The following is a 24,946-nucleotide window of genomic DNA, read 5'->3' on the forward strand; positions in this document are numbered from 1 at the left end:
ACGGGCGCAGACGGTAAGGGAGAAATCCAGGAGCCGGAAGGATTGCCTGGGTCTTGGAAGGATTGATTTGCAGGAGCCACTGGTAACACCATGCGGCAAAAGGGTCAAGGTGATTTTGGAGAAGGCGTTGGGGCCGTTGGAGGGCGAGGAATGCGGTGTCATCGGCATATTGCAAGAGGTGTACTGGAGGGGGGGATATCGTAACCTGTGAAAGCGCGACTTAAATGGTAGTGCGATCGAAGTGTAACGCTTTTTGCCAGATGTTAACAATTTTTTGAATGGCTTCGTCATGCTTTCAGTTGCCATTCTCTTTATTTCATCTACGAATGCACAGTTTCGGCCTTAGGCCATTTTCAATTGCTTTCAGTTGCCATTCTCTTTATTTCATCTACGAATGCACAGTTTCGGCCTTAGGCCATTTTCAATTGTTTTGAGGATGATTATCTACATCTACATCTACATCCATACCCATACTCCGCAAGCCACCTGACGGTGTGTGGCGGAGGGTGCCCTGATTACCTCTATCGGTTCTCCCTTCTGTTTTGTACTATATTATGCCATGTACGTCCTTGCTCCTATAAGTGCGTGTAATGGTCAAAAAATAAATTAGAAAGGTTTTTCGCTATTTTAGGAGCACGTTACTTTCGAGTATGTCGAAAGTCACATGCTGCTAAAATAGCAAAAAAAAAAACTTTCTTATTTATTTTATGACCATTACATGCAGTCACGCCAAAACTGTACAATCGTATTTGAAATCGAGAGAATGGCAGCTGAAGACATCACGAAATCATTCAAAAAATTCATCACAACTGCAGACACTATCGCATTGAGAACTTCGTCAACATAACAATTTTGGTTTGTCTGTTGTTGAGTCTTTGGTAACAGCTTTTTCCCGTGTATGTTTGAATATGTGCGGAACTTTTGAAAATTGTTTTAATGCACTTTACTTCTCTGGATTACAATTTGAATGGTAAGATTGTATGACACGCAGTAAAGTTCATTTTTGATCTAGAATCCCTGTTACCGTATGTTACTTTAGTTTGCCAATGTTGGTTTGTAGTTTCTATTTTTTTTTTTTTTTTTTTTTTTTGTCAAGTCATAGGACGTATGCAAATAATGACAGCTGTTCTACAAATGCGGTGTTTTGAAATCTATTTTTCTCCCTCCTAATTATGCACATCCGATTCTTTTAAACAGACTGTAGCCACGTAGTAATCATGGACTTAAGCAATCTTGGCCTTGTGTGCGAACTTTTCAGGAATTTGGAGCAGTGTAGATGCGAAAATACTGTGTGAAATGAAAATACTTCAGATCTATTGCAGTAAAACAAAAATTATGTAGAAATAACTGTATGCTCTGCAATTGTGCCTTCTCTTACTCGGAAACCCGCAATCAATAAAAATTAAATTCAAATAACTATTGTTATGTCTTTGTTTAAATATCAACGGAATTACAGATTAAATTTTGTACGTGGACGCTTGCAGCTGATTTTCACCATATTCTGCCCGCGAATCCAGTGTTATACAGAAATATATAGTAGAACCGTATTTGTATTATGTGCCAGATATTATATATCCCCACCCAAATTATCAGAATTTCAGTATAGTATGATCGTGCACCGCCCCCAACCCCATCTTGGACGTTCTGACAAACAGAACGTTTTAAAAAGTTTTTATTTGGCGCTGTACCAGTATTTCACATTAGAAGAAAAACTGAGCTTGTGTCTGCTGTGTGAATGAAGCTGATAAAGTCACACATACAGCTATGGTTCCAAATCAGGATTTTCCAAGTATTGTAAATGATGGTACCTCAGAATCTTTGTAGACACGTTTCAGTTTTCAGAAACCTGTGAATTCTTCTATCAGGTGTTGAATTGCAGTGGCCAGAGAATTATGAACCTCTGGGTCAAGCTCAGTTCCAGATAGCTCACTACTTAAGGTGGTAGTTTGTTCTATCAATTACAGATTGATGGAACTGTATAATTGATCTGATAGCCTAAAAGATGCTACTAATCATTTATTCCATAGTGACGGGTGTGACATTTGGAAGATTTTAATTACTCGTATATTTTCCTCTAGTAATTTTTTAAAGTTTTGTTAATGTATTACCTACTACCTGATAATACTTACACTCTTCATTTAGTTAGTTATTTTCTCTTTAGAATTTACAAATAAAGACAAGAAAAGAGTTAATTTTTGTGATGGGTATGACCTTGTTCCTGTTTTTCCAGAAAATTGTGACACTATTAACCAAACTGCAGGAATTTATATTTTTTAAAGTTGGATAAGAAATCAGTACAACAGAAAATACACAAAGTTTTTAAAAATGTAGATATTTTTAATTTATGAAACATATTGTATTGCTGTGACAGGTAGGACTTTTAACTGTGATGGGTGTGACTCCATCCAACTATGTGAACTTATTGTTGAGAAATAACCTTTTAAAATGAGGCTTGTAACTGATACTACCTTAGTTCTTCCATCAGAAACATGTCATCAAAAATGGTGTACATCAGGTATTGTGTTTATTGCTTACAGAAGTGATAATACATTGTTTTATACCATTGTTTTGGAATAACTATTTGAATTGAGTCTGGCCCTTGTTGTTCACTGGGACTGGAGGATAAACTTATGTATGGATAACAACAGAGAAATTTTCTGTTGAAATGTCATTTTTTTCTTTCTCTGGCCAAATCCAGAAACTACCACTGCAGTGAATGTTATTCAGTTGTACTTTACGTCTTTCTGCATCGCAGTAATACCAGTTATCTTGGCATAATAGAGAATTTTCATGTTTGTTTGAACTTTGCTGCATTTTGGGTTTTCCATTTCCAGAGCGACTTGTATGAAATCATGCAGCGTAATGTTCTGGATGGAGATATTTCCCTTAGGATATGCTAAGGTACAGATTTATCAATCACTCTAATAGATTCCAATGCAGACTTTACTATTCTTCCCATTAAAAGGTGATTTCCATCCTGCACTTCAAAAATGATACTTTTACTGTACAGTGGGTTTTGGTCAACTGTCCTCCCCACCTGTCTTCCAGCACTGATATGTGTATAGCTGTTTTCTCTGTTGGGACATACAGTAGGCTAATTGAATCTCAGATTCACATTATGAAACAATTGTGGAAGTCAAGTAAAGAATTGATTATGGATTTCCTTGCATCTACTTGGAAAAATGCCTTACACTTATATAGTGCCACCTGGGATGTGGCAGAAAAATTCCACTCTCCTGACACACCAAGATCCGCCGCACTCATGAAACACAGATTCAGTAGTGTATATCTGTTTTTGAACTGTGCAGGTCGTCCACAAGAAAAAACGTCCTTTTTCCAATTGAGGAAACTCTGTTTTCAGTTTAGAAAGAACAGCTTTCAGAAAAACCCAAAAATCCGCCTCATGCTGGGAGAATTTATCATTTATAACTAAAACTGGCCGCTTTGTACTTTAAGCCAACCATAGCTAGTGAGGACTGTTGATTGTAAATGACTCCAATGTGCGCTAGATATCTGGTCCTCATAAAGAGCTTCTTAGTTCTCAATAAAGTCAATTTGCAGCACACATTCATTTTCCTCTGACACATTTTGTATTCTCAAAATATTCAGACTGGACACTTATAACATAGCAGTGGATTTTCATATATGCAAGGTTACTGTCTGTTTCGTTTATGGTATATAATAAAGAGCCATCAAACTCTACAAGCCTGGGAAATCCTTCCACCTCATCCCAATGTTTCAGAGTCAAATCACTGTCAAAATGCAGTCCGTCATGTAATAAATTCTCAACAGAAGTCCCTTCCCCTCGAGGAACAGCTCCACCTCTTCAGCCAGAGAAGAAGATAGGAAGCCTGCTACCTTGGGTTGGACTCGGGAGCCATGCTCCAAGGCCCCCAAAGTCACTCGCTCTCTGTCCAATCCAAACATCTCTGCCACCTATTCCCTTACTGATAACACCTCCCCACTCCCCCTGAGGGAGAAGAAGGACAAAAAGAAGCACCACTACAAGTCCCAGGACAGGACTTACATGGAATCCGGGAGCACTTCACCCCTCCTCACTCCAAATCAGCCCCAGTTATTATGGATGTCACCCCATCCTCGTGGGTGAGACCACTGACCTGGTGATATGACATCCCTTCGATTTCTTTATGTCTACCTGAATTGCAATGGATATTACTATCGCCTCCCGGAAACACAACTTAATTCCTCTTATTCTGCATTCTGTCTTGTTCTTCAAGAAACAGTTGTGTGATGACTACTCTCAAATGTTTCATGGTTATTGGAGAATCTGTCAGAGCTGTGCCGGCCCTGAGATAGCATCCGGAGGGATCTGCACTTTGGTTTGCACCAATGTCATTAGTCATTGGATCCTCCTTTGTACCAACCTGGAAGCAGTAGTGGTACGAGTGCGAACGGCCCCAGAAATCACTATTTGCAGTGTCTGCCTTCCTCCAGGTAGGCCACTTCCTTATGTTGAATGACCTACCTTAATACAGAAACTCCTGCCCCCACATCTTCTCCTTGGGGACTTCAGTGCAAATCACCCCCTGTGGGTGAGTGCCATGTTGACGGGTAGGGGTCTTCTAATTGATCAACTTATTTCAGCCTTTCATTTGTGTCTCCTCAATGATGGTTCCCCTACCCACTTCAGTGTTACACATGGCACCTTTTCTGCTATTGGTCTCATCCCATGCTCTTATAGCTTCACTACATTGCTCACCCCATGATGATCTTTGTGACAGTGATCACTTTCTGGTGATTCTGTTGTTCCCCTGCTGCCACCAGGCAGCCAGGCCCCCACGTTGGGCATTCCGCAGAGCCAGTTGGCCATTATGTAAAGGGTGTACATAAATTCTGGGAACACTTTCAATTATTTATTGCACAAGTACCAAACAGTGTACAGATATCAGACATATGTCATTTTGGAGAGAAATCCCGAAAGGTTTGTTTTTTTTTTTTTTCCCCATGTATACCGCCACAGCTTAGTTTAATAATTTGTCTAGAGTCAGCACTGCTAGCAAACATGGCGAGTTCAGGTGCAGAGCAAGCTGTCTGTGTGTTGGAGCTCAACAAACACAATTATGCTTCAGCTGTTCAATTGATGTTTAGAACCAAGTACAGTAAGAAGCCACCAACTGATACAACAAATTTGTTATGACGGGTTGCTATGGTCGTAGGTTTGAATCCTGCCTTGGGCATGGATGTGTGTGGTGTCCTTAGGTTAGTTAGGTTTAAGTAGTCCTAAGATCTAGGGGACTGATGACCTCAGGTGTTAAGTCCCATAGTGCTCAGAGCCACTTGAACGATGGGTCGCTTGTGCTCGGCAAAGAGAAGGGGACATCCCAGTGTGAGTGAAGTTAATGTGGAGTGCTTACAAGAGTCATTCATAAGGAGTCCAAAAAAGCGGTGCACCGTGCATCCTGTGAACTCGAAATGGCTCCAATGACAGTGTGGAAAGTCCTGTGGCAGAAGCTGTCTATGAAACCATTCAAATTGGAGTAAGTGCAGAAGCTCAATGACGATGACATAGACAAGCGTTTTGAGTTTTGTTCACAGTTGCAACAATTGAATGAGAATGGGGATGGCATTGTTGATCTCTTAATTTTTAGTCATGAAACTACTTTTCACGCTAATAGGAAAGTGAACAGGCATAATTGTCGAGTCCACACTAATGCATTGAATTTGAGCATGAGTCCCCTAAGGTAATTTTTTTTGTGCCTTGCCATGTTGAAAACTGTATGGGCCATTCTTCTTCGCCTAGAGCACTGTCATTGTATATTCCTACTTGGACATGTTGCAGCAATGGCTGATGCCTCAAATGCAATCAGACTCTCCATTCATCTTTCAACAGGATGGGGCTCCACCCCATTTTCATCGTGAAGTTCGTGGGTACCTGAACATGGAGCTGCTGCATTGATGGATCTGCCGTGCTACAGAAGGGGACAGCTGTTTCATGAAATAGCCTCCCCCATCACCAGATCTCACACTGTGTGATTTTTTTCTGTGGGGACATATTAAAGATCTGGTGTATGTACCGCCTCTACCACATGATGTAGCATAGCTCCAGGAGATAATATAGGAAGCGACTGCCACAGTCAACAATGCCGTGTTGGGACGGGTATGGCAAGAATTCGATTATCGTATTGACGTCTGCCTGGTCACTCATGGTTTGCATATTGAATGTTTGTAAAATAAAAAACTTTCAGAGTTTCTCTTCAAAATTCAATATGTATGACATCTGTACTATGTGTAGTTCTTGTGCAATAAATAATTGAAAGTGTTCCCAGACTTTATCTACATCCTGTATGTCTGCTGTGCCCTTCAAAACGTCTCTCTCAGGTTGCATTGCTGCGGTCGTGCAAGACATCTCTGGCACTATTCTTTATGCCGCTGGCTATCCCCTGGTTGCCCTTGTTGACTGGTGACGTGGTTGGTGAAGGACATAGCACACTCTATCCATGGCCACCGACAGGTGCTGCAGCGATTTAAATGACGCTCTTCACAGACCAGCCTTATCACTTTTCTTTGCCTCCGTGCTAAAGCGCACTACCTTATTAAGTAGAGTAAAAAGGAATGCTGGGGCACTGTGTTTCCTCCCTGGGGACATATGCATCTTCATTGCTTGTTTGATCCAAGTTCCATAGCCATCTGGGCCGCCACCAAAAATCAACTGTCCTATAGGGTGCCCTGTGTACTGATCCATTGGCCCTTGCAGAATATCTTGCGACACACTTTGTGACATCATCAGCATCCTCATGCTATCCTGCTACCTTACACTGGCAGTGAGCTGAATAAACTACTCTCTGTTTCAATCCCCAACAAGCTGAAGCCTATAGTGAACTCTTCACTCTATGGGAATTCTTCCAGGCTCTTAACTCTTCACATGACATAGACCCAGGACCAGATTCCATCCACAACCAGATCATCCAACACTTGGAAGTTATCCAGGGCCAACATCTACTCGGGGTCTTCAACAGTATTTGGCTCATGAGTGACTTCTCCTCACAATGGTGAGATAGCACCACCCTTAAGCCCGGCAAGAACACAACACCTCTCTACAGCAACCTCCCGATTAACCTGACCGTCGTACTTTGTAAATTGCTCAAGAGGATGGTTCACTTCTGATTATGTTGGCTACTCAAATCTCGAGGCCTTTTGTCCCCATATCAGTGTAGTTTCCAGGAAGGAAGAGCTACAGTTGATCATTTAATCAGTTTGGAAACAGCAATCCGACAGGTTATTACTAACTGCCAACACCTTGTTGCAGTCTTGTTTGACCTACCCAAGGCTTACAACATGGCTTGGCACCATTACATCTTAATTACCCTCCACGACAGGCTGTTGTGGCCCTCTTCCGGTTTTTATGCCAGTCGCTCTTCCGGGTTAGAGTTGGCACTTGACTCAGTGCCCCTCAGATCCAGGAGAACAGTGTCCCACAGGGTTCTTTAAGTGTCACATGCTTCCTCCTGACGTCAATGGACTTGTAACCTCTGTTGCACCTCTGGTTACCCCAGAGTTGTATGTCAAGGATTTTTGCATCTGGTGCAGTCCATCTCAGAAGCATCTATGGAATGCCAGCTCCAAGGAACTGTCTGACAGGCCTCTGCATGGGCCCTTTCCCATGGCTTCCAGTTTTCTCCCTCCAAAATGTGGGTTATGCATTTTTCCTGTCAGCTCATAGTACACCCTGATCCAGAACTTTATTTATGTAACCAGCACCTAGGTATTGTAGCACAGTCCCATTTTTTCAGCCTGCTTTTTGATAAAAACTGATATGGCTGCCCCCATATTCACCACCTGAAGACAACCTGCATGTAGAAGCTTAATGCTGTCAGCCTCCTGGCCCACACATCTTAGGACACAGACTGTACTACTCTTCTCCATATGTACCGCACTTTGGTTTTGTCTAGACTAAATTATGGTTGTAAGGATTATGGCTCAGTGGCTCCTTCCAGCCTGGAACTACTCGACCCTGCCTCTGGTTATCGGTGCCTTTCACAGTGGTCCTGTCGACTGTCTCCTACAAATATGATGGACACAACTCCTCGTTTCTTAGGCAATTGCCATTCAACAATTCCCGTACCATCTCATGTATTCTGTCCTCTTTGCAGATGAGAGATGTCTTCCTCCTGATACCCACCCTTGGGTGGAATTGCTGGTTGGAATGCCTCTCACTTTCCTATATTAGAATCTCACTGGAAAGTGACTCATGTATTTCCTCCTGCACCCTCCCCCCCCCCCCCCCTGCCCCCTCCCACCTTTGCTTAGTACCTTGACCGTGGATTAGGACTGACCTATTCCAGGGTCCTACAGTCTCTGGTATTCCAGTGTCTTGTACATTCCCTCTGTGAAGAGTTCCATGGTGCTACCTTCTTCTACACTCGTGGTTCTAAAATGATAGAAGGCTGGATGGATTTTTATGTCACCTACTGGCATGGTACATCATTTACTGTGGGGACAATGTTCACAATAGAGCTGCTAACCATTAACAGGACCCTCCATTTTGTTACTCAGGCTTGATGCCACAGTGTTATAATATGTACTGACTCAATGAGCAGCCTTCAGGCTATAGACTGATGCCACCCTCTGGTCTCTGCTGTCCATAACCTCCTCTCTTCCCTTGGCTGTGCCACCTGCTTAGTTGTCTTTCTCTGGGTCCCAAATTGTGTGGGTATCCTAGGGAATGAACTGGCTAACTGCTTGGCTAGAGAGGAAGATATTTACCCCCATTCCCCTTCATGATTCCAGATGCAGCTATGCGGATACATATCAGATCTCACTTTTGCTCAAAAGTGGAATGACATCTGGTGTGCTGCTACTGCTATCAGTAGTAAATTCCACACAATCAAGGAGACTACTGCAGTTTGGCACTCTTCTGTCCACTCCTCTCTGAAGGAGTCTGCTGTCTATGTATTCATCCTACTGAGCTCACGCATCATTTTCTTGTGCCTAACGAGTGCCCCCCCTCCCCCCCCCCCCATAATGTGGTTGAAGAGCCAGGCTGATGGTATCCCGTATATTGGGGGAATGTCCCTTCTTTTTCGGCCTTTTGTACTAAGTATAGCCTTCCAGATTCCTTAAGTTTAATATTAAGAGATGATTCACAGGTAGTTGAACTGGTCCTCAGTTTCCTTCATGAAATTGGTTTTTATTTTCAGATATATGGTTTTGCTTTACTCCTGGAACAGGGGCAGGGTGGTTATGGTTGGGGCCTCTCTTCATGTTTTCTGGGGCTTGGATGTATAAGCATCTCCTGTGCAAAGACTGTTCTTTTATCCCTCTGTTTTTCCAGCTTGTAGATTTGGCCTACCCATTTATGCCTTCTACTGGCTGTTTTTATCTTCCTCACTTTATAGTTTGACCCCTCTCACTGGATCCACCCATTTTTTAGCAGACACCTCTATGTTACGCATGTAATTTTTGAATCACGAGATTGATGACCTCACTGTTTAGTCCCATAAATCACCTCAATCAATCAGTCAACCTATCTGCAGTGACTACGATCATCCTCTCCATGTGGATAGTCCTTGCACCCCACCACCCATGTGCGTGAACTGTTCCAGCCAACATTCTGCTCACTTGCTGGATTCCCGCCAGGGGGCCCATCACTCTTCGGCAGTTCGTTCTTGGCTACCACGGGGCCCCAGCCTTTGCAGCACAGTTTCCCTTCCATGCTGCATGTCTATCCTCTTGCTATTCCTTTTCCCCTCCCTTGGGGAACATGTCTGGGGTATTATTGGGAATGTTCTGCATTCTGTTGCTGACCTGTGAAGAGCCTCAACTTTCCTTTTGCCTCCATTTTCTTTTCTTTGTTTCCATTCTCCTCTTTCCTCCTCTTCAGCGTTTGAGGATCCTCTTTTTCTTCTTCTTCTTCCTCCCTGTGCGCTCCTGAAGGCCGGCCCATGCATTTGAGGCATAAAAGGTAACTGGTTAACACGTAATTTCGCAGCCCCTGGTCGACAGATAGGGTTCGTACATACCCCCGGTACAGGCCAGACCGCCCCCTGTGGGTTCGGGGGTAAGAATAGGCCCACGGTATTCCTGCCTGTCGTAAGAGGCGACTAAAAGGAGTCTCAAACGTTTCGGCCTTATGTGATGGTCCCCTACCGGGTTTGACCTCCATCTTCTAAATTCTTCCGAAGAGCGAGCTGATTGGGGAAGGGCGCCTTACAAGGTGCAATGTGTCCATCGCTCATTACCATCTCTAGCTTGGTTGGTCGTCGTCGCATAGCTGTCCCGCCCACTCACCATCTCTAGGGCGTGGCTTTGTTCTTGGGTGCGGTTTTTGCAGTCTGCTCTGCTGTGTCGCTTTATGCGCCAATGACGATCATGGGCTACATTTCACCTGAAATCCAGCACGGTAGCCAGTCCGTTGTGGTGGGGCCGCCATGTACCCTGTCGGTTGTAGCCCCCTGACAACACAGGGATCGCTCTACTGATGCCTGCGCCGTTAACTCCCCGCGTATGCCAAGGAGTAGATGCCTGTCTCCTTGGGGCATCGGGACTCCCGGCAATGGCCATCCCGCCAGGTGGTCGTTGCTGAGGCTGTGTGGCGCCCGTGGGGAGGGCCCTTGGTCGGAGTAGGTGGCATCAGGGCGGATGACCCGCGATGAAGCGTGGTACATCATCTCTTGCTGGCGGCCAGCCGCCAGCAGTCTCTAAGCGTTCTCGACCTCAATACAACGCTCAGGCATATGATCCACAATCGTTCCCCTCCCTGGCCACACCATGGGAGGAACGAAAGGCTACGGTTGGCAGCGAACCTTATTCACCTCGCTATTTAGTCTGTACACGAGTCGATGGGGAATCGTTTATGGCGACCAAGCCTCAGTTTTTTGTCGAGCACTTGGAGGACAAGTTTGGGGAGGTGGAGGGCTTGTCCAAAATGCGCTCTGGGGCAGTATTGATCAAAATGGCATCCTCTGCACAGTCACGGCGGTTACTCGCTTGTGACAAGTTGGGGGATGTTTCCGTCACGATCACACCCCATAAGAGTCTCAACATGGTCCAGGGCATTATATTCCATAGGGACCTACTCTTGCAGTCAGACGACGAGCTACGCGCCAATTTAGAACGGCAGGGTGTTCACTTCGTCCGGCGCGTCCATCGGGGTCCGAGGGATAATCAGGTAGCCACCGGTGCCTTCATCTTGGCCTTCGAGGGTGACGTCCTGCCCGAAAAGGTCAAGGTGATGGTCTACCGATGTGATGTGAAGCCCTATATCCCTCCCCCGATGAGGTGTTTCAAATGCTGGAAGTTCGGCCACATGTCATCTCGGTGTACTTCCAGCATGACATGCAGAGATTGTGGACGCCCTTCACATCCTAATACTGCATGTGCGCCGCCTCCCATCTGTGTGAACTGCGGCGAACACCATTCCCCTTGCTCGCCAGACTGCAAGGTTCTACTGAAAGAACAAAGGATCATGGAATATAAGGTCCTGGACCGCATGACCTATACTGAGGCTAAGCGGAAATACGAGAGGCTACATCCTGTGGCTTTGACCAGCTCCTATGCCACCGCTGCCAAAACAGTAGTTTTGTCATCTGCTGCACCGATTCCACTGAACACTCTGAGCCGGAATACTACACCTGCCCCCTTGATGGTGGGGGGCACTTCCCCATCTGTTGCTCCTGCACCACCTACCTCAGGAGCAACGACCCCCCAACCATCGGGGACACAAGTCCCCAACTCTAAGCCGGAGAAGCGTCCGACTTCTTCGGCGACTCTCTCTCGCAAGGGATCCCTCGGGTCCCTCCCTTCCCAGGTTTCCACCTCTGGGAAGGGTGACGTCAGCCAATGGCTGAAAAGCAGGCCAGCGGCTGGTCGCAGGGCTTCCCGCTCCTCCTCCGTCCCGGAGACTGACTCGGTGGAGCCCTCCCAGCCAGTAAAGCCCAAGGAGCAGAGGGAGAAGACGAAGAAGAAGAAGGCCTCTAAGGCCAAGGAACGCGCGGTGGCATCCACCCCACCGCTCCATACAGGCTCTGCGTCTGAGGATGAGGTGGAGATCCTGGCGTCCGCTGAGGACCTGGATCTCGCCATACCCTCGGACGCCAAGGACGCCGATTGTACTGGTCCTCGATCGGTGACAGCAGGTGACCCAGTGACGTGATCTGCCTCCTCGGTCCCTTCACGCCTATTTCGCCCATGGACAAAGTGATTCTCCAGTGGAACTGCAGCGGTTTTTTCCACCACCTTGCTGAGCTCCGCCAACTCGTCAGCAGTCACCCTTTCTTCTGCATTGCCCTCCAGGAAACGTGGTTTCCGGCAATGCGGACCCCTGCCCTACGAGGGTATCGGGGTTATTATAAGAACCGGGCAGCTTATGAGAGGGTGTCTGGTGGAGTCTGCGTCTACGTCCTTAACTCTATCTACAGCGAGTGTGTGCCTCTTCATACACCCTTAGAGGCTGTTGCTGTAAGGATGTGGACGCCTGAGCCTATTACTGTCTGCAGTTTGTACCTTCCGCCGGATGGTGATGTCTCTCGTCATGTGTTGGCTGCATTGATAGGACAACTGCCGCCTCCCTTTGTGTTGCTGGGCGACTTTAACGCCCATAACCCCTTGTGGGGTAGCGCCGCGATTACTGGCCGGGGCAGAGATGTCGAGACTCTTCTGTCACAGCTTGACCTCTGCCTTTTAAACACGGGAGAGGCGACCCACTTTAGTGCGGTCCATGGCTCGTTTTTGGCCATTGACCTTTCTATTTGCAGCCCCGGACTTTCACCATCCATCCACTGGAGGGTCCATGACGACTTATGTGGTAGTGACCATTTCCCCATCTTTCTGTCACTGCCACAGCGTCACTCTTCTGAACGCCCCTCCAGATGGGCTCTGAATAAGGCTGATTGGGACTTATTTACATCTGTCGCAGTGATTGCACCTCCTTCCACTGATCCGATTGATGCGGTGGTTCAGTCGGTCACCACCAGCATCGTTTCTGCGGCGGCATCTGCGATTCCCTGTACATCCGGGTCACCTCGGCGGAGGACTGTGCCGTGGTGGTCGCCCAAGATCGCAGAGGCGATTCGAGATCGCCGGCGGGCTCTTCAGCGCCATAAGCGGCACCCGTCGTTGGAGACCCTCATTGCTTTTAAACAGTTCCGCGCCCGAGCCCGACGCCTTATTCGCCAACGGAAGCAGGAGTGCTGGGAACGTTATGTTTCCACCATTGGCGTCCGTACCTCTGCATCGCAGGTTTGGGCCAAGATTCGGCGACTCCAAGGCTATCGGCCACCTGTCTCTGTCCCTGGGCTTTCGCTGAATGGAGCAGTGTGCACCGACTCCGACACGATTGCGGACCGGTTAGCAGAGCATTTTGCTCAGTGTTCTGCGTCAACGAACTACCCGTTGGCCTTCCGCTCCCGGAAAGAGCGGTTGGAAAGTCGGAGGCTTTCCTTTCACACGCGCCACGCGGAGTCGTACAATGCTCCTTTCAGCGAATGGGAATTCCAGAGCGCACTTTCTGCTTGCCCTGATACGGCTCCTGGACCAGACCGCATTCACAGCCAGATGCTGAAACACCTCTCAGTGCCTTGCCAGCGACGCCTCCTAGATCTTTTCAATCGCGTCTGGGTCGAGGGTGTTTTCCCGTCTCAATGGCGGGAAAGCATAGTCCTCCCCGTATTGAAACCTGGCAAGAACCCGCTGGGGGTGGACAGCTATCGCCCCATAAGCCTCACTAACGTTCCTTGCAAGTTGCTGGAACGTATGGTGAGCCGGAGGTTGAGTTGGCTCCTCGAGTCTCGGGGCCTTCTGGCTCCGTCTCAGGGTGGGTTCCGTAAAGGCCGCTCTGCCGTCGATAATCTGGTCTCCCTGGAGTCTGCCATCCGTACAGCCTTTGCGCGCCGCCAACATCTGGTTGCCGTCTTCTTCGACATGCGGAAGGCATACGATACGACTTGGCGCCATCACATCCTGGCCACACTTCATGGGTGGGGCCTTAGGGGTCCGCTCCCGATTTTTATTCAGAATTTTCTTTCGTATCGTTCCTTCCGCGTGCAAGTAGCTGCGTCGCATAGTTCCTCCCGGGTCCAGGAGAACGGGGTCCCACAGGGGTCTGTCCTCAGTGTGTCCCTGTTTTTAATTGCCATCAATGGGCTCGTTGAGGCGGTGGGGTCGTCCGTCGCGGCTTCTTTATATGCGGACGACTTCTGCCTATATTACAGCTCCAGTGGCATCGCCGCTGCTGAACGGCAGCTGCAAGGTGCCATCCGCAAGGCGCAGTCATGGGCTGTAGCGCACGGCTTCCAGTTTTCGGCCGCGAAGACCTGCGTTATGCATTTCTGCCGGCGTCGCACGGTTCACCCTGAGCCGCGCCTTTACCTTGACGGTGAACCTCTTGCTGTGGTCGCGACGCATTCGTTCTTGGGACTGGTGTTCGATACCCGGTTGACTTGGCTGCCCCATATTAGGCAGCTTAAGCAAACATGCTGGCGGCACTTAAACGCTCTCCGTTGCTTAAGCCACACCAGGTGGGGTTGCCGACCGGTCCACCCTCCTCCACCTATATCAAGCGCTGATCCAGTCCCGCCTTGATTATGGGTGTGTGGCGTACGGTTCTGCCTCGCCTTCAGCATTGCGATTGCTGGATCCCATACACCACTGCGGGATCCGCCTCGCCACGGGAGCGTTCCGGACAAGCCCCGTCGACAGCATACTTGTGGAGGCTGGTGTCCCTCCATTGCGGTTCCGGCGTGACCGCCTTCTTGCCGCCTATGCCGCGCACGTTTATAGCATGCCAGGGCATCCAAACTACCGTCTCCTGTTCCCGCGCTCGATCGTCCATGTTCCAGACAGGCGGCCCCGGTCAGGGTGTCCCATTGCGGTTCGCCTCCGGGACCTTCTCCGTGGCCTTGACTTTTTTCCTCTGCCGCCTGTTTTCCGGGCCAATCTCCGTCTGCCCCCGTGGAGTGTGCCCCGACCGTGCCTTCGGCTCGACTTGGCACAGGGTCCGAAGGTCTCAGTGCCTCCGGAGGCCCTCCGCCGCAGCTTTCTTTCTATCCTGGCCGAGTTTCCGAACGCGGCGGTGGCCTACACAGACGGTTCGGTGGTCTCTGGTCACACTGGTTACGCTCTCACTCTACGGGATTATTGTGAGCAACGGTCATTGGCAGCTGGCTCCAGTGTATACACTGCCGAGTTGGTTGCCATCTATCGTGCCCTAGAGTTTCTCCGCTCCCGCTCAGGTGAGTCCTTTGTCATCTGTAGTGACTCCCTGAGCGGTTTACGAGCTCTTGACCAGTGTTTCCCTCGTTCCCGTCTGGTGATGGCCATCCAGGAGTCCCTCCATACTCTCGTCCGTTGCGGCCGCTCTGTCACCTTTGTTTGGTCCCCGGGTCACGTCGGCATCCCGGGTAACGAGCGGGTTGACGAACTGCCGAAACAGGCGGTCAGTTCCCCGGCCATGGAGATCGGTCTTTTAGAGAGAGACGTCCGATCCGTATTGCGGCAGAAGGTCCTTGCTGCTTGGCGTGATGAGTGGCGCACCCTGCCCTCTCCCAACAAACTTCGGGCAGTCAAGGAGACAACCAGTGTGTGGTGCTCCTCCATGCGGGGGTCTCGCAAGGACGCTGTCGTCCTCTGCCGGCTCCGCATAGGACATACCCGGCTCACGCACGCGTATCTCTTGTGCCGTGACGACCCGCCTCTCTGTCGCTGCGGATTGGCCCTGACCGTGGTACACGTCTTACTAGACTGCCCACTTTTAACTGCCCTCAGGCAGACGTTCGCGCTGCCTGATACACTCCCTGCTCTTTTAAACGATGACTCTACTATGGCTGACTTAGTTCTCCGTTTTATTCGAGCAGGGGGTTTTTATCATTCAATATGAGAGTCCCTTTTTATTTTTTTTTAGTGTCGACTGTGGCTTTTGGCCTGGGGTTTTAGTTTGTGGTGTTTTAATGTGTCCCTTGGTTGTTGGCCTTTCCAGTTTTATTTTCATGGTCGGCCAATGACCGTCGCACTCTGTGTGTCTTTTAATCTCTTTTCTCTGGTCTTCGTCTATGTCTTTCTTGTACTGTGTCGTCCCTTGTCGTCTCCGTTATGTGTTTATTGCTTGTTGGACTTTTCTTCGTGTATTATTATGGTCGTGGAACAAGGGACCGATGACCTAAGTAGTCTGGTCCCTTTAACCCCCACAAACCAAGTACAGGCCAGACCGAGGGAGGGGTGATTGCTGAGCTGTAACCTTCCCAGATTGCCCATTGGTCCCTCCGTGGGGTGTTCGGGAGGTGTGACCTGAGGTGTGTACAATTACGTAAGGCAGGTGCACCCCCTTGTGTAGGGGTACCCAGTTGGAAGGAGCGCACCATCAGAGATGCTGGTAATCATGGGGGATTTCCTCGCGATGAGTCACTCATCCTCTCCATCAATGTCAACTTAAACGTAATGAGGCTACTGATTCGAAGACTCTTCCCGATGCACCGCAGTTCCTTATGGTATCACGTACTGCAGTCAGTCAGTCCTTTGCCATGGTCAATCTGTTTATTATTCAGAAAGGTGTTGATGCAATTGCTGACCCTGTGAAATCCTGCTCTCGTTTATGGAATGGCACCTTGCTTTTGGAGACGGATTCTGAAGCTCAAGCTCAACAACTACTTGCTGGCTCACTTCTCCACGCCTACCCTGTTCATGTTGAGGCACACGGAACTTTGAATTATTCCCATGGTGTAATTTACACCAGGCTCCTTGACAATCTAACCGAGGCTGAAATATAGCCTTACCTCTCTGATTAGGGTGTCATAGCCTTAATCATGTAATGAAAAATATAGTTGCCCACTCGAACTCTTTCCCTCATCTTTGATAGGGTGGTGGTGTCGTCCAAGATTAAAGCAGGCTACGGAATCATCACAGTCAGGCCATACATTCAGAATCCGATCCCCCTTTTACCAGCGTCATCTGTTTAATTACACTAGAATGTCTTGTCGACACCCAGCGAAATGCGTCATCTGTGGCAAGGATGCACACAATGGCGAATGTCCACCTCCTCCTCCCCGTTGTATCAACTGCAATTGTGGCCACCCTGCCTCCTCTCAGGATTGTCCCATGTATCTAGATGAGCGGGCTGTTCAAGAGATTCGAGTAAAGGAAAAAGTGCTTTACCCAGTAGCTCGCAAGTTACTGGCTAGTCACAAACCGTGTGTTCTCCTGTGTGCCACTTATAGTTCAGTTCTTGTTACCCCTTGCTCCATGAAGGACATGGCTACACAGACATGCAACCTCAGATTTGGCTCTGTGGTTGTGAAGTGACCCAGTGTCAAGGTAGCATCGCCATCCCCCCATCCCGCTGTTCAACAAACTGTTAAACTCTCACCTACAGGGGCGAAGCTACCCACTACACAACCGGCAGGCTGGAAAGGCCAGAAGGAGTACTCTCGAGAAGACTTCCTCCGTCCCTCCAGCCAAAGCCCACCCAAGTCGTCTTCTACCTAGAAGGGCTCGAAGCGGTCCACTAAAGACAAAACGGTCTTCCCCCTCACCAACTCGAAGATCTTGCTCGACGGTGTCGCCACGTGGTCACTTAGGCCAGCCGGCCTCTACCTCGCTGGTGCGCACCACCAACCGTTTTTTGGCATTGAACTCCACAGACTGCCCGCACAAGCACACCGATGCTTGTGTGGACCCCATGGAGCAGGATCCTCCTGCTTCTGTGCCCTGTAGTAGCGATTCTCCACTGGCTGTCCCTCAGTGGACACTGAGTTGACACTTCCTCCTCATGAACGTCCTCCAATGGAACATTTGCAGTCTTTGGTCCCACAAAGAGGATTTGTGGGTGCTTTTCGCATCACAGCATCTCCATATACTTTGCCGTCAGGAAATGAAATTGCGCCCTCAAGACCGCTTTGAGCTTCCACATTACTTACCGATTGGGTTTGACCTTCCATCTGAGGTTGGTATCCCATCTCATAGGGTTGTCATGCTGCTTATACGGGATGACCTTCATAGTCAACCCAGCTCCCTGACTACCCGTCTTCAAGCTATTGCTGTTCACCTCTTCCTTCCCCACCTGACTTTCTCCCTCTGTACTATTTATGTACCTCTGTCCTTCGATGTCACCAGGGCCGACTTCATTTAGCTTATTGGCCAGCTACCTCCACCGTTTTTGCTACTTGGTGACTTTAATGTGCACCATCCCTTTTGGCGTTCTCCCAGGACCTGCCAGAGAGGTGCCCTCTTGGCTGACATTCTTAACCAACTCCACCTCTTCTGCCTTAACACTGGTGCACACACTATCCTTTCTGACTCCTCGCACACCTAATCCTATTTGGACTTATCCTTTTGCACTGCCCAGCTTGCCCATCGTCTTGTGTGGTGTGTTCTTTCTGACGCCTGCTTGAGCAACCATTTCCCGTGTGCTCTCTGTCTGCTGACTCCTACCCCATCCACATGCATGCTCAATTGACAGCTTACTCAGGCTGACTGGCAGCTCTACTCCTCCCTGGCGACCTTCAAGAACAAGATTTCCTCAGTTTTGATGACCAAGTGGACTAACTCACAAATGTTATCCTTACTGTTACAGAACAATCCATTCCTCACTCTTCCTTTTTACCACACCGTTTACCAGTCCCCTGGTGGACTGAGGCATGCCGCAATGCAATTCGTGCACGGAGACGTGCTCTCCGCGTTTTTAACCGCCACCCTACACTGGAAAACTGCATTCATTACAAACAGATGCGTGCAAAGTGTCGTCGAGTTCTTCGGGATAGCAAAAGAGCTAGTTGGGTTTTGTTCTCTAATTCTTTTAACAGTTCCACACCTTCCTCTGTTGTGTGGGCCAATCTCCGACGGCTGTCTGGAACCAAGATCCATAACCCCATTTCCGGACTGACAGTAGGTGCCGCTGTCATCGTGAATCCTCTTGCAATTTCCAATGCCTTGAGCTGCCATTTTGCAGAAGTTTCGAGCGCTTCCCACTATCACCCTGCCCTTATCCATAGGAAATGAGTGGAGGAGGCTTGGGCGATACCCTTCTCTTCTCTGAATCATGAGTGCTACAATGCTGCCTTCACTGTGAGGGAGCTAGATCATGATCTCAGTTCATCCTGGTCCTCCGCCCCATGGCCAGGCGCTATCCACATTCAGATGTTGCAGCACCTCTCTTGTGGGCAAGCACTTTCTGCTTAACACGTACAACTGCATCTGGGCTGAGGGCACATTTCCTGGATGCTGGTGTGAAGCCACAGTCATACCCATACCTAAGCCCGGTAAGGACAAAAACTTTCCTTCTAGCTACCACCCCATCTCATTTACCAGTTGCGTTTGCTAGGTGATGGAACATATGATTCATTCCTGACTGGTGTGGTGGCTCGAATCTCACCATTTACTCACAAATGCACAGCGTGGATTTCGAGTGCAGCGTTGCTTTTTCCACCCATGTGACGAATGGTTTTCTGCGGCAATCCCAGACTGTGGTCATGTTTTTCGATTTGGAGGAGGCCTAAGACACCTGCTGGAGAACTGGTATCCTCCATACTCTTTACACATGGGGCTTCCGTGGGGGCTTGCCCTGTTTTCTTTGGGTGTTTTTACAAGACCGAATTTTCAACGTGTGTGTGGGTTCTGCTTTGTCAGACACCTTTATTCAGGAAAATGGTGTGCCTCAGGGTTCTGTTCTGAGCATCATCATCTATGCTATCGCCATCCTCTATGCTATCACCATCCTCTTTGCTATCGCCATTAATCCTATCATGGCCTCTCTCCTGCCAGGTGTCTCCAGCTCCCTTTTCGTCTATGATTTTGCCATCTATTGCAGTTCTCCACGGACCTGTCTCACTGAGCAGTGTCTTCAGCACTGTCTTGATCATCTTCACTCCTGGAGCATTGCCAAAGGCTTTTGTTTTTCAACTGACAAAACTGTCTGTATGCGTTTCTGGCAGCGCAGATGGTTTCTCCCACCATCTCTACATCTTTGGCTTGTTGTCCTTCTGTTCATTGCCACTATGAAATTCCTGGGACTCATGCTCAATAGGAAACACTGTTGGTCCTCCTGTTCTCTTACCTGGCAGCCCACTGTACACAGTCCCTCAGTGTCCTACATATCTTCAATGGTACTTCTTGGGGTGCTGATCGAACCACCCTCCTCCATTTGTACCGGTCCCTTGTCCGTTCGAAAATCGACCACGGGTGCTTTGTTTATGCATCTGCACGCCCATCCATTTTATGTCGTCTCAACACTATCAATCATCGTGGCATCCGTTTGGCGATGGGTACCTTTTACACCAGCCCAGTTGAGAATCTGTATGCTTACGCTGCAGAACTACCACTGTACTATCGCCATGACTTTCTCCTCAGCAGGTATGCATGCCGTTTGTCTGCCATGCGTGACCACCGTTCCTATGCTGCCTCCTTTGATGATTCCTTCAATCGTCAGTATGGGGCTCGTCCCTCTTCCCTGTTACCTCCTGGCGTCTGCTTTCGTCACTTTCTATGGCGGCTTAACTTCATGCTGCCTGCAACTTCCCTGTGGGTGTGAACACTTCACCACCTTGGCTTCGTGAAGTGGCCCATCTTAACATTGGCCTTCATTTGCTTCCTAAGGACAGTACTCCAGCCTTAGTCTATTGCCTTCAATTTCATGACCTTCACATGGAATTTAGCGATAGTACCTTTGTATACACTGATGGCTCTTGAACTGACCATGGGGTTGGGTGTGCATGCGTCATTGTCACCCGTGTCTTTCAATATCGGCTTCCGGCCCACTCCTCGGTATTTACAGCCGAGCTTTTCGCCTTGTTTCAGGTCGTGGAGTACATCCAGCAACACAGCCTTCCCAATTGTGTCCTCTGCTCAGACTCACTCAGTGCCCTCCACAGTCTGTGCACTGTACACTTCTCATCCCTTAGTGCAGCGGGTACAGGAAAACTGTCACATGCTCACTCTTGGTGGAGCTAATGTTATGTTTCTGTGGGTCCCTGGTCATGTAGGTCTGCCAGGAAACAAAGCTGCTGACGCTGCGGCCAAGGCTGCAGTCGTTTTACCTCAGCCCGCAAGTACCTCTCTTCCCTTTGATGATCTCTGCATTGCCATCTGTCAGAAGGTGGTGTCCCTTTGGCATCGCCAATGGTCTTCACGGGAATAAGCTTCGTCATCCTAAGCATATCCCGGCGATTTGGACGACCTCCTCTCGGCCCTCCCACCGAGAGGAGATTGTCTTAACTCAGCTGCATATTGGGCATTGTCTCTTTAGCATCGTCATTTCCTCAGTGGCGCTGCCCTATCACTTTGTACACATTGCGCCCAAATTTCAACTGTCCGTCACTACCCGCTGAAGTGCCCTTTTTTTACTAATTTACGTTTCATTTTGGGTTTGCCATCAGATTTATCAGCTGTTTTACCAAATGAAGCACGGGCTGCCACCTGCATTTTACTTTTTATCCGCCGAAGCAGTATGGTGAAGGCCATTCAATTTTATGTTTTGGATTCCCATTTTTCTATGGTGTTTCCTTTTAGTCCGTTTTCCATGTGCCTTGTTTAGATGTCTCCTATTCTTTCCAATGGGACTGACATATAGTCATTTCCTTTGTCTCTGTGTTTGCGTTCTATAGTTTTGACTTGGGTGCGTATGACCTCAGTTGTTTTTTGCACTCTAAAGCAAAACAAACTCACTGGATTGCCCAATCTATATAAAGGAAAAGAATATTCAAGAATTAAAAAGTCTTGACCGTCTGTCGTACTCTGAGGCCCGACAGAAATTTGACAGTCTCCACCCGGTGACTTTAATGATTACTTTTGCTTCTTTTGCATACTTCCCCCCGCCCTCCTTTCTCCTTACCTTTATCCTGTCCCACTGAGCGAGGTGGCACAGTGATTAGCACACTGGACTCGCATTCAGGAGGATGGCAGTTCAATCGCTTCAGGCAAATGCCAGGATGGTTCCTTTAATAGGGCACGGTCGACTTGCTTCCCTAATCTCATGAGACTGATGACTTATCAGTTTGATCTCCTCCCCCAAATCAACCCCAACCCCTCCATCATGTCTCCCTTCCCTTTTCTCTTCCCTGGCAATTCCCGTTCCCTCCATTTATGGACCCACTCCTACTCGGCCGGAGAAGGAACCCTCTTCTCTAGCACTCACCAGAGATGCAGCACACTCTACTAGTTCCCTCCCTGATGTCTCCAGGACAAGAAGCCTGTTACTTGAATTCAAATGTGGGACCCACACTCTGTGGCCTCAAGGCCACTCATTCTACTTTGGATCTTGATATTGCTGCGATTTGCTCTCTTCCTGATCACACCTCCTCTCATCCTACATAGGGGAAGAAGTAGATGATGTGTAAGTCTTGAGACAAGTCTCCCCCTTCTGTGCCCCCCTCCCAACATCCCAGGGGTTTTCACCCCCTCCCTCTCAATCAGGGTCCAATCTTACATTCATAGATGTCACTCCAACCTTACTGGTGATGGATACTAACTTGGTACAATGATCGACTCTCCCCCATTTGATGTCCATCCAGCCTCTTGTACTATTCTCCTCCAATGGAACTATAATGGTTAGTATCGTTGCGCTCCAGAATTGCAGTCTGTTCTTACTCTCTACTCTGTAGCTTGTGTTTTATTGCAGGGATCTCATTTTGAGGATACTCATTCGCTGACTTTTCCTGGTTTCCCAGGCTCTACCAGGACTGGGTTGGCCCTTTGTGGGTCTCTGGTGGTGTTCGTACATTTACCTGCAAGTGCATTGTTAGTTTCTGGTTTCCTCTTCATACTGCAGTGGAAGCAGTGGCCATTGAGATTCGTTTAGATTCCGTGGTAACAATATGCAATCTTCATCTGCTTCCAGACCTGCTTCCTAGGCTCCTTGCTCATCTTGCCCTTCTTCGACAGCTCCCTCCCCTCTTCCTTCTCCTAGAGGATTTTAATACCCATAACCCCCTGTAGAATAATTCTGTGACCACTGATTGGGACAGGATTGTTGAAGATCTGCTGGCAGGGCTAGCTCTCTGCCTACCAATGTTGGAGCCCCATACACTTTAGTGTGGCACACAGTGCTTTGTTGGCCATTGAGCTTTGCATCTGTAGCCCTGGATCGCTCTCCTACAATGGGATGTTGATGATGATTTGTGTGACAGTGATAATTTTCTGATTGTCTTATCTTTTCTCCAGCTTCACATACCTGGTCACCCTCCCAGGGGCCCTGTTCTGTATCTTTTGGCCGCTCTGCTGATTGGATCAGTAGGAGAGCACACCAAGTGGCCTTGTTTTCGAAGAAGAGTCCCCACATTATTCTGTAAGCATTTCAAAGGTGATGCCTCATGGTTCTAGTGAACCGAGATGCTGTTGTCAGTTCACAAAGTGCCAACCAGTCAAAAGCAAATGGCCATAGATCCGTGCATGCACACTGCAGCACACACAGGGCCATGAACCTGAAGCGGCTAGCAGCCAACACAGGCACGCTATTCTTCACAGTGCTGAAAAATGTGTTTAAGAGTATATAGTACTGCTCAAATTTCACTGACCATGTGTTTCCATGCATGCATAATAACTATGCGGTATTTGACTGTGTCCTGGAAATGGTCATAAATGCCATATCATGTCATTTTGTTCTCATTCACATTGACATCTTGTTTTGAATTTTATATTTCAGAATATGGGTTAGGAACGGCGTATTACCCCGTTGTAGAAATACATCTATAAAAACACCCAAGAAATTGTTTAAGACAGTCTCAAAGAATAGAAAGATGCATAGAATGTGGTTGCAACTTGCTCCTAGAGATCTAAACGATGGCACAGCCTACTTCCCTATATGATATATCGATGATATGGGTCTTAAAAACAAAATTTAAAAACATAGCTTTTTGAGAGCGTGTGGTGAGTGCAGCTATTGAAGTTCATCTTAGTTTATAACATGCATTTGTCGAATCAAAATGTTTCATATATGGTGGTATAGTCTAAAAATATTATGACGGAGATCTTTTACCTCTGTCAACAGTTAAGGATTGATCGCAGATAAATACTTTGTGACAAGCATGAGTATAAAGACGATTGCTGCTAGTTTCATTTGCAGTAATTTAAGTTTGGTTCTTAGATTCCTGTCTAAGCACATGCTCTGAAATGGCTACGTATTTGGGAAAAAATGGTGAATTATTTGTGATAAGAAAAAAATTGAAATCTCTCTGTCAATTGTTTCACACGCAGCAATGTCATCTGTAGTAATTTCATCGTTCATTTTTTAAACATACGGAAGCCATGAAACCGAAGATATCCATTACTGAGAAAGCGTGTTCTTATGTGTAAATAGTAACAAATATGGTAGAGAATACTTGACTTTCACTAATAACAAAGTGTCAGAATGTGTTACAAACATGAACAGGGGGAAAAAATTTATACCCAGCAGGGTGCTAACCTACAAAATTTAGCAGTACAATTTCTTACCTTAACCACTTGTTCATGACAAGTTGCATGCATCAAGCACTTTATTTCAGGTAATTCTAATGAAAATTACACAGGTTGAGTTTGTTGCCAAACAGTGTGTGCGTAAGCCGTAAATGCATGAAATTTTGGAAGGTTTGCACTAACATGCTTCACAAAATTCCTTTCCATTGGTACTTAAAAGTTGTAAATGCATTTTGATAGTTAATAACTGAACCATTTGCAGGAAAAAGTACACAAAATCACTAGTAATTTCAGCTAACACTCATGTCATACATGTAAGCAGAATTGACATCTAAAAATTTAAAGATTTTAAAACTCTTAATTACAACAAAATAACAGGCATTATGTGAGAATATTGACTGAAAATGCTGTTTTTTATGTTTTAATCATTCATAATAACAACAATACAAATCATATTTCTGACAAAGGAAAACAGTCTATTATGAACTCGCTTTCAAATAAGATACGTCCTGGTGGCTCTTCAGTAGAAAGTAATCACTAAATCTGAAATTAAAACCACTCAATGTTTCTAAAATAACAAATTATAGCTGTAAACAAATCACACCAAACCGAATAG

General features: G+C 47.4%; 1 protein-coding gene across 3 annotated transcripts in view; it reads left to right on the plus strand.

Moving 5' to 3' along the window:
• Nucleotides 1-833: 833 nt before the first annotated feature.
• The window catches only part of LOC126299007 (coiled-coil domain-containing protein 77-like), a 198,542-nt gene continuing 174,429 nt past the window's right edge, over nt 834-24,946 (plus strand). For 2 of the 3 annotated variants that reach the window (XM_049990639.1, XM_049990640.1), the window contains exon 1: nt 834-970. In XM_049990639.1, coding sequence (XP_049846596.1) covers nt 937-970 — 34 coding nt within the window. In that variant the 5' untranslated portion in view covers nt 834-936. The remainder of the gene's footprint in view (nt 971-24,946) is intronic. The other variant, XM_049990642.1, reaches the window with a different exon arrangement.

This window comes from Schistocerca gregaria, chromosome X (genome assembly GCF_023897955.1).
Source record: "Schistocerca gregaria isolate iqSchGreg1 chromosome X, iqSchGreg1.2, whole genome shotgun sequence".
Classification (NCBI taxonomy): domain Eukaryota; kingdom Metazoa; phylum Arthropoda; class Insecta; order Orthoptera; family Acrididae; genus Schistocerca; species Schistocerca gregaria.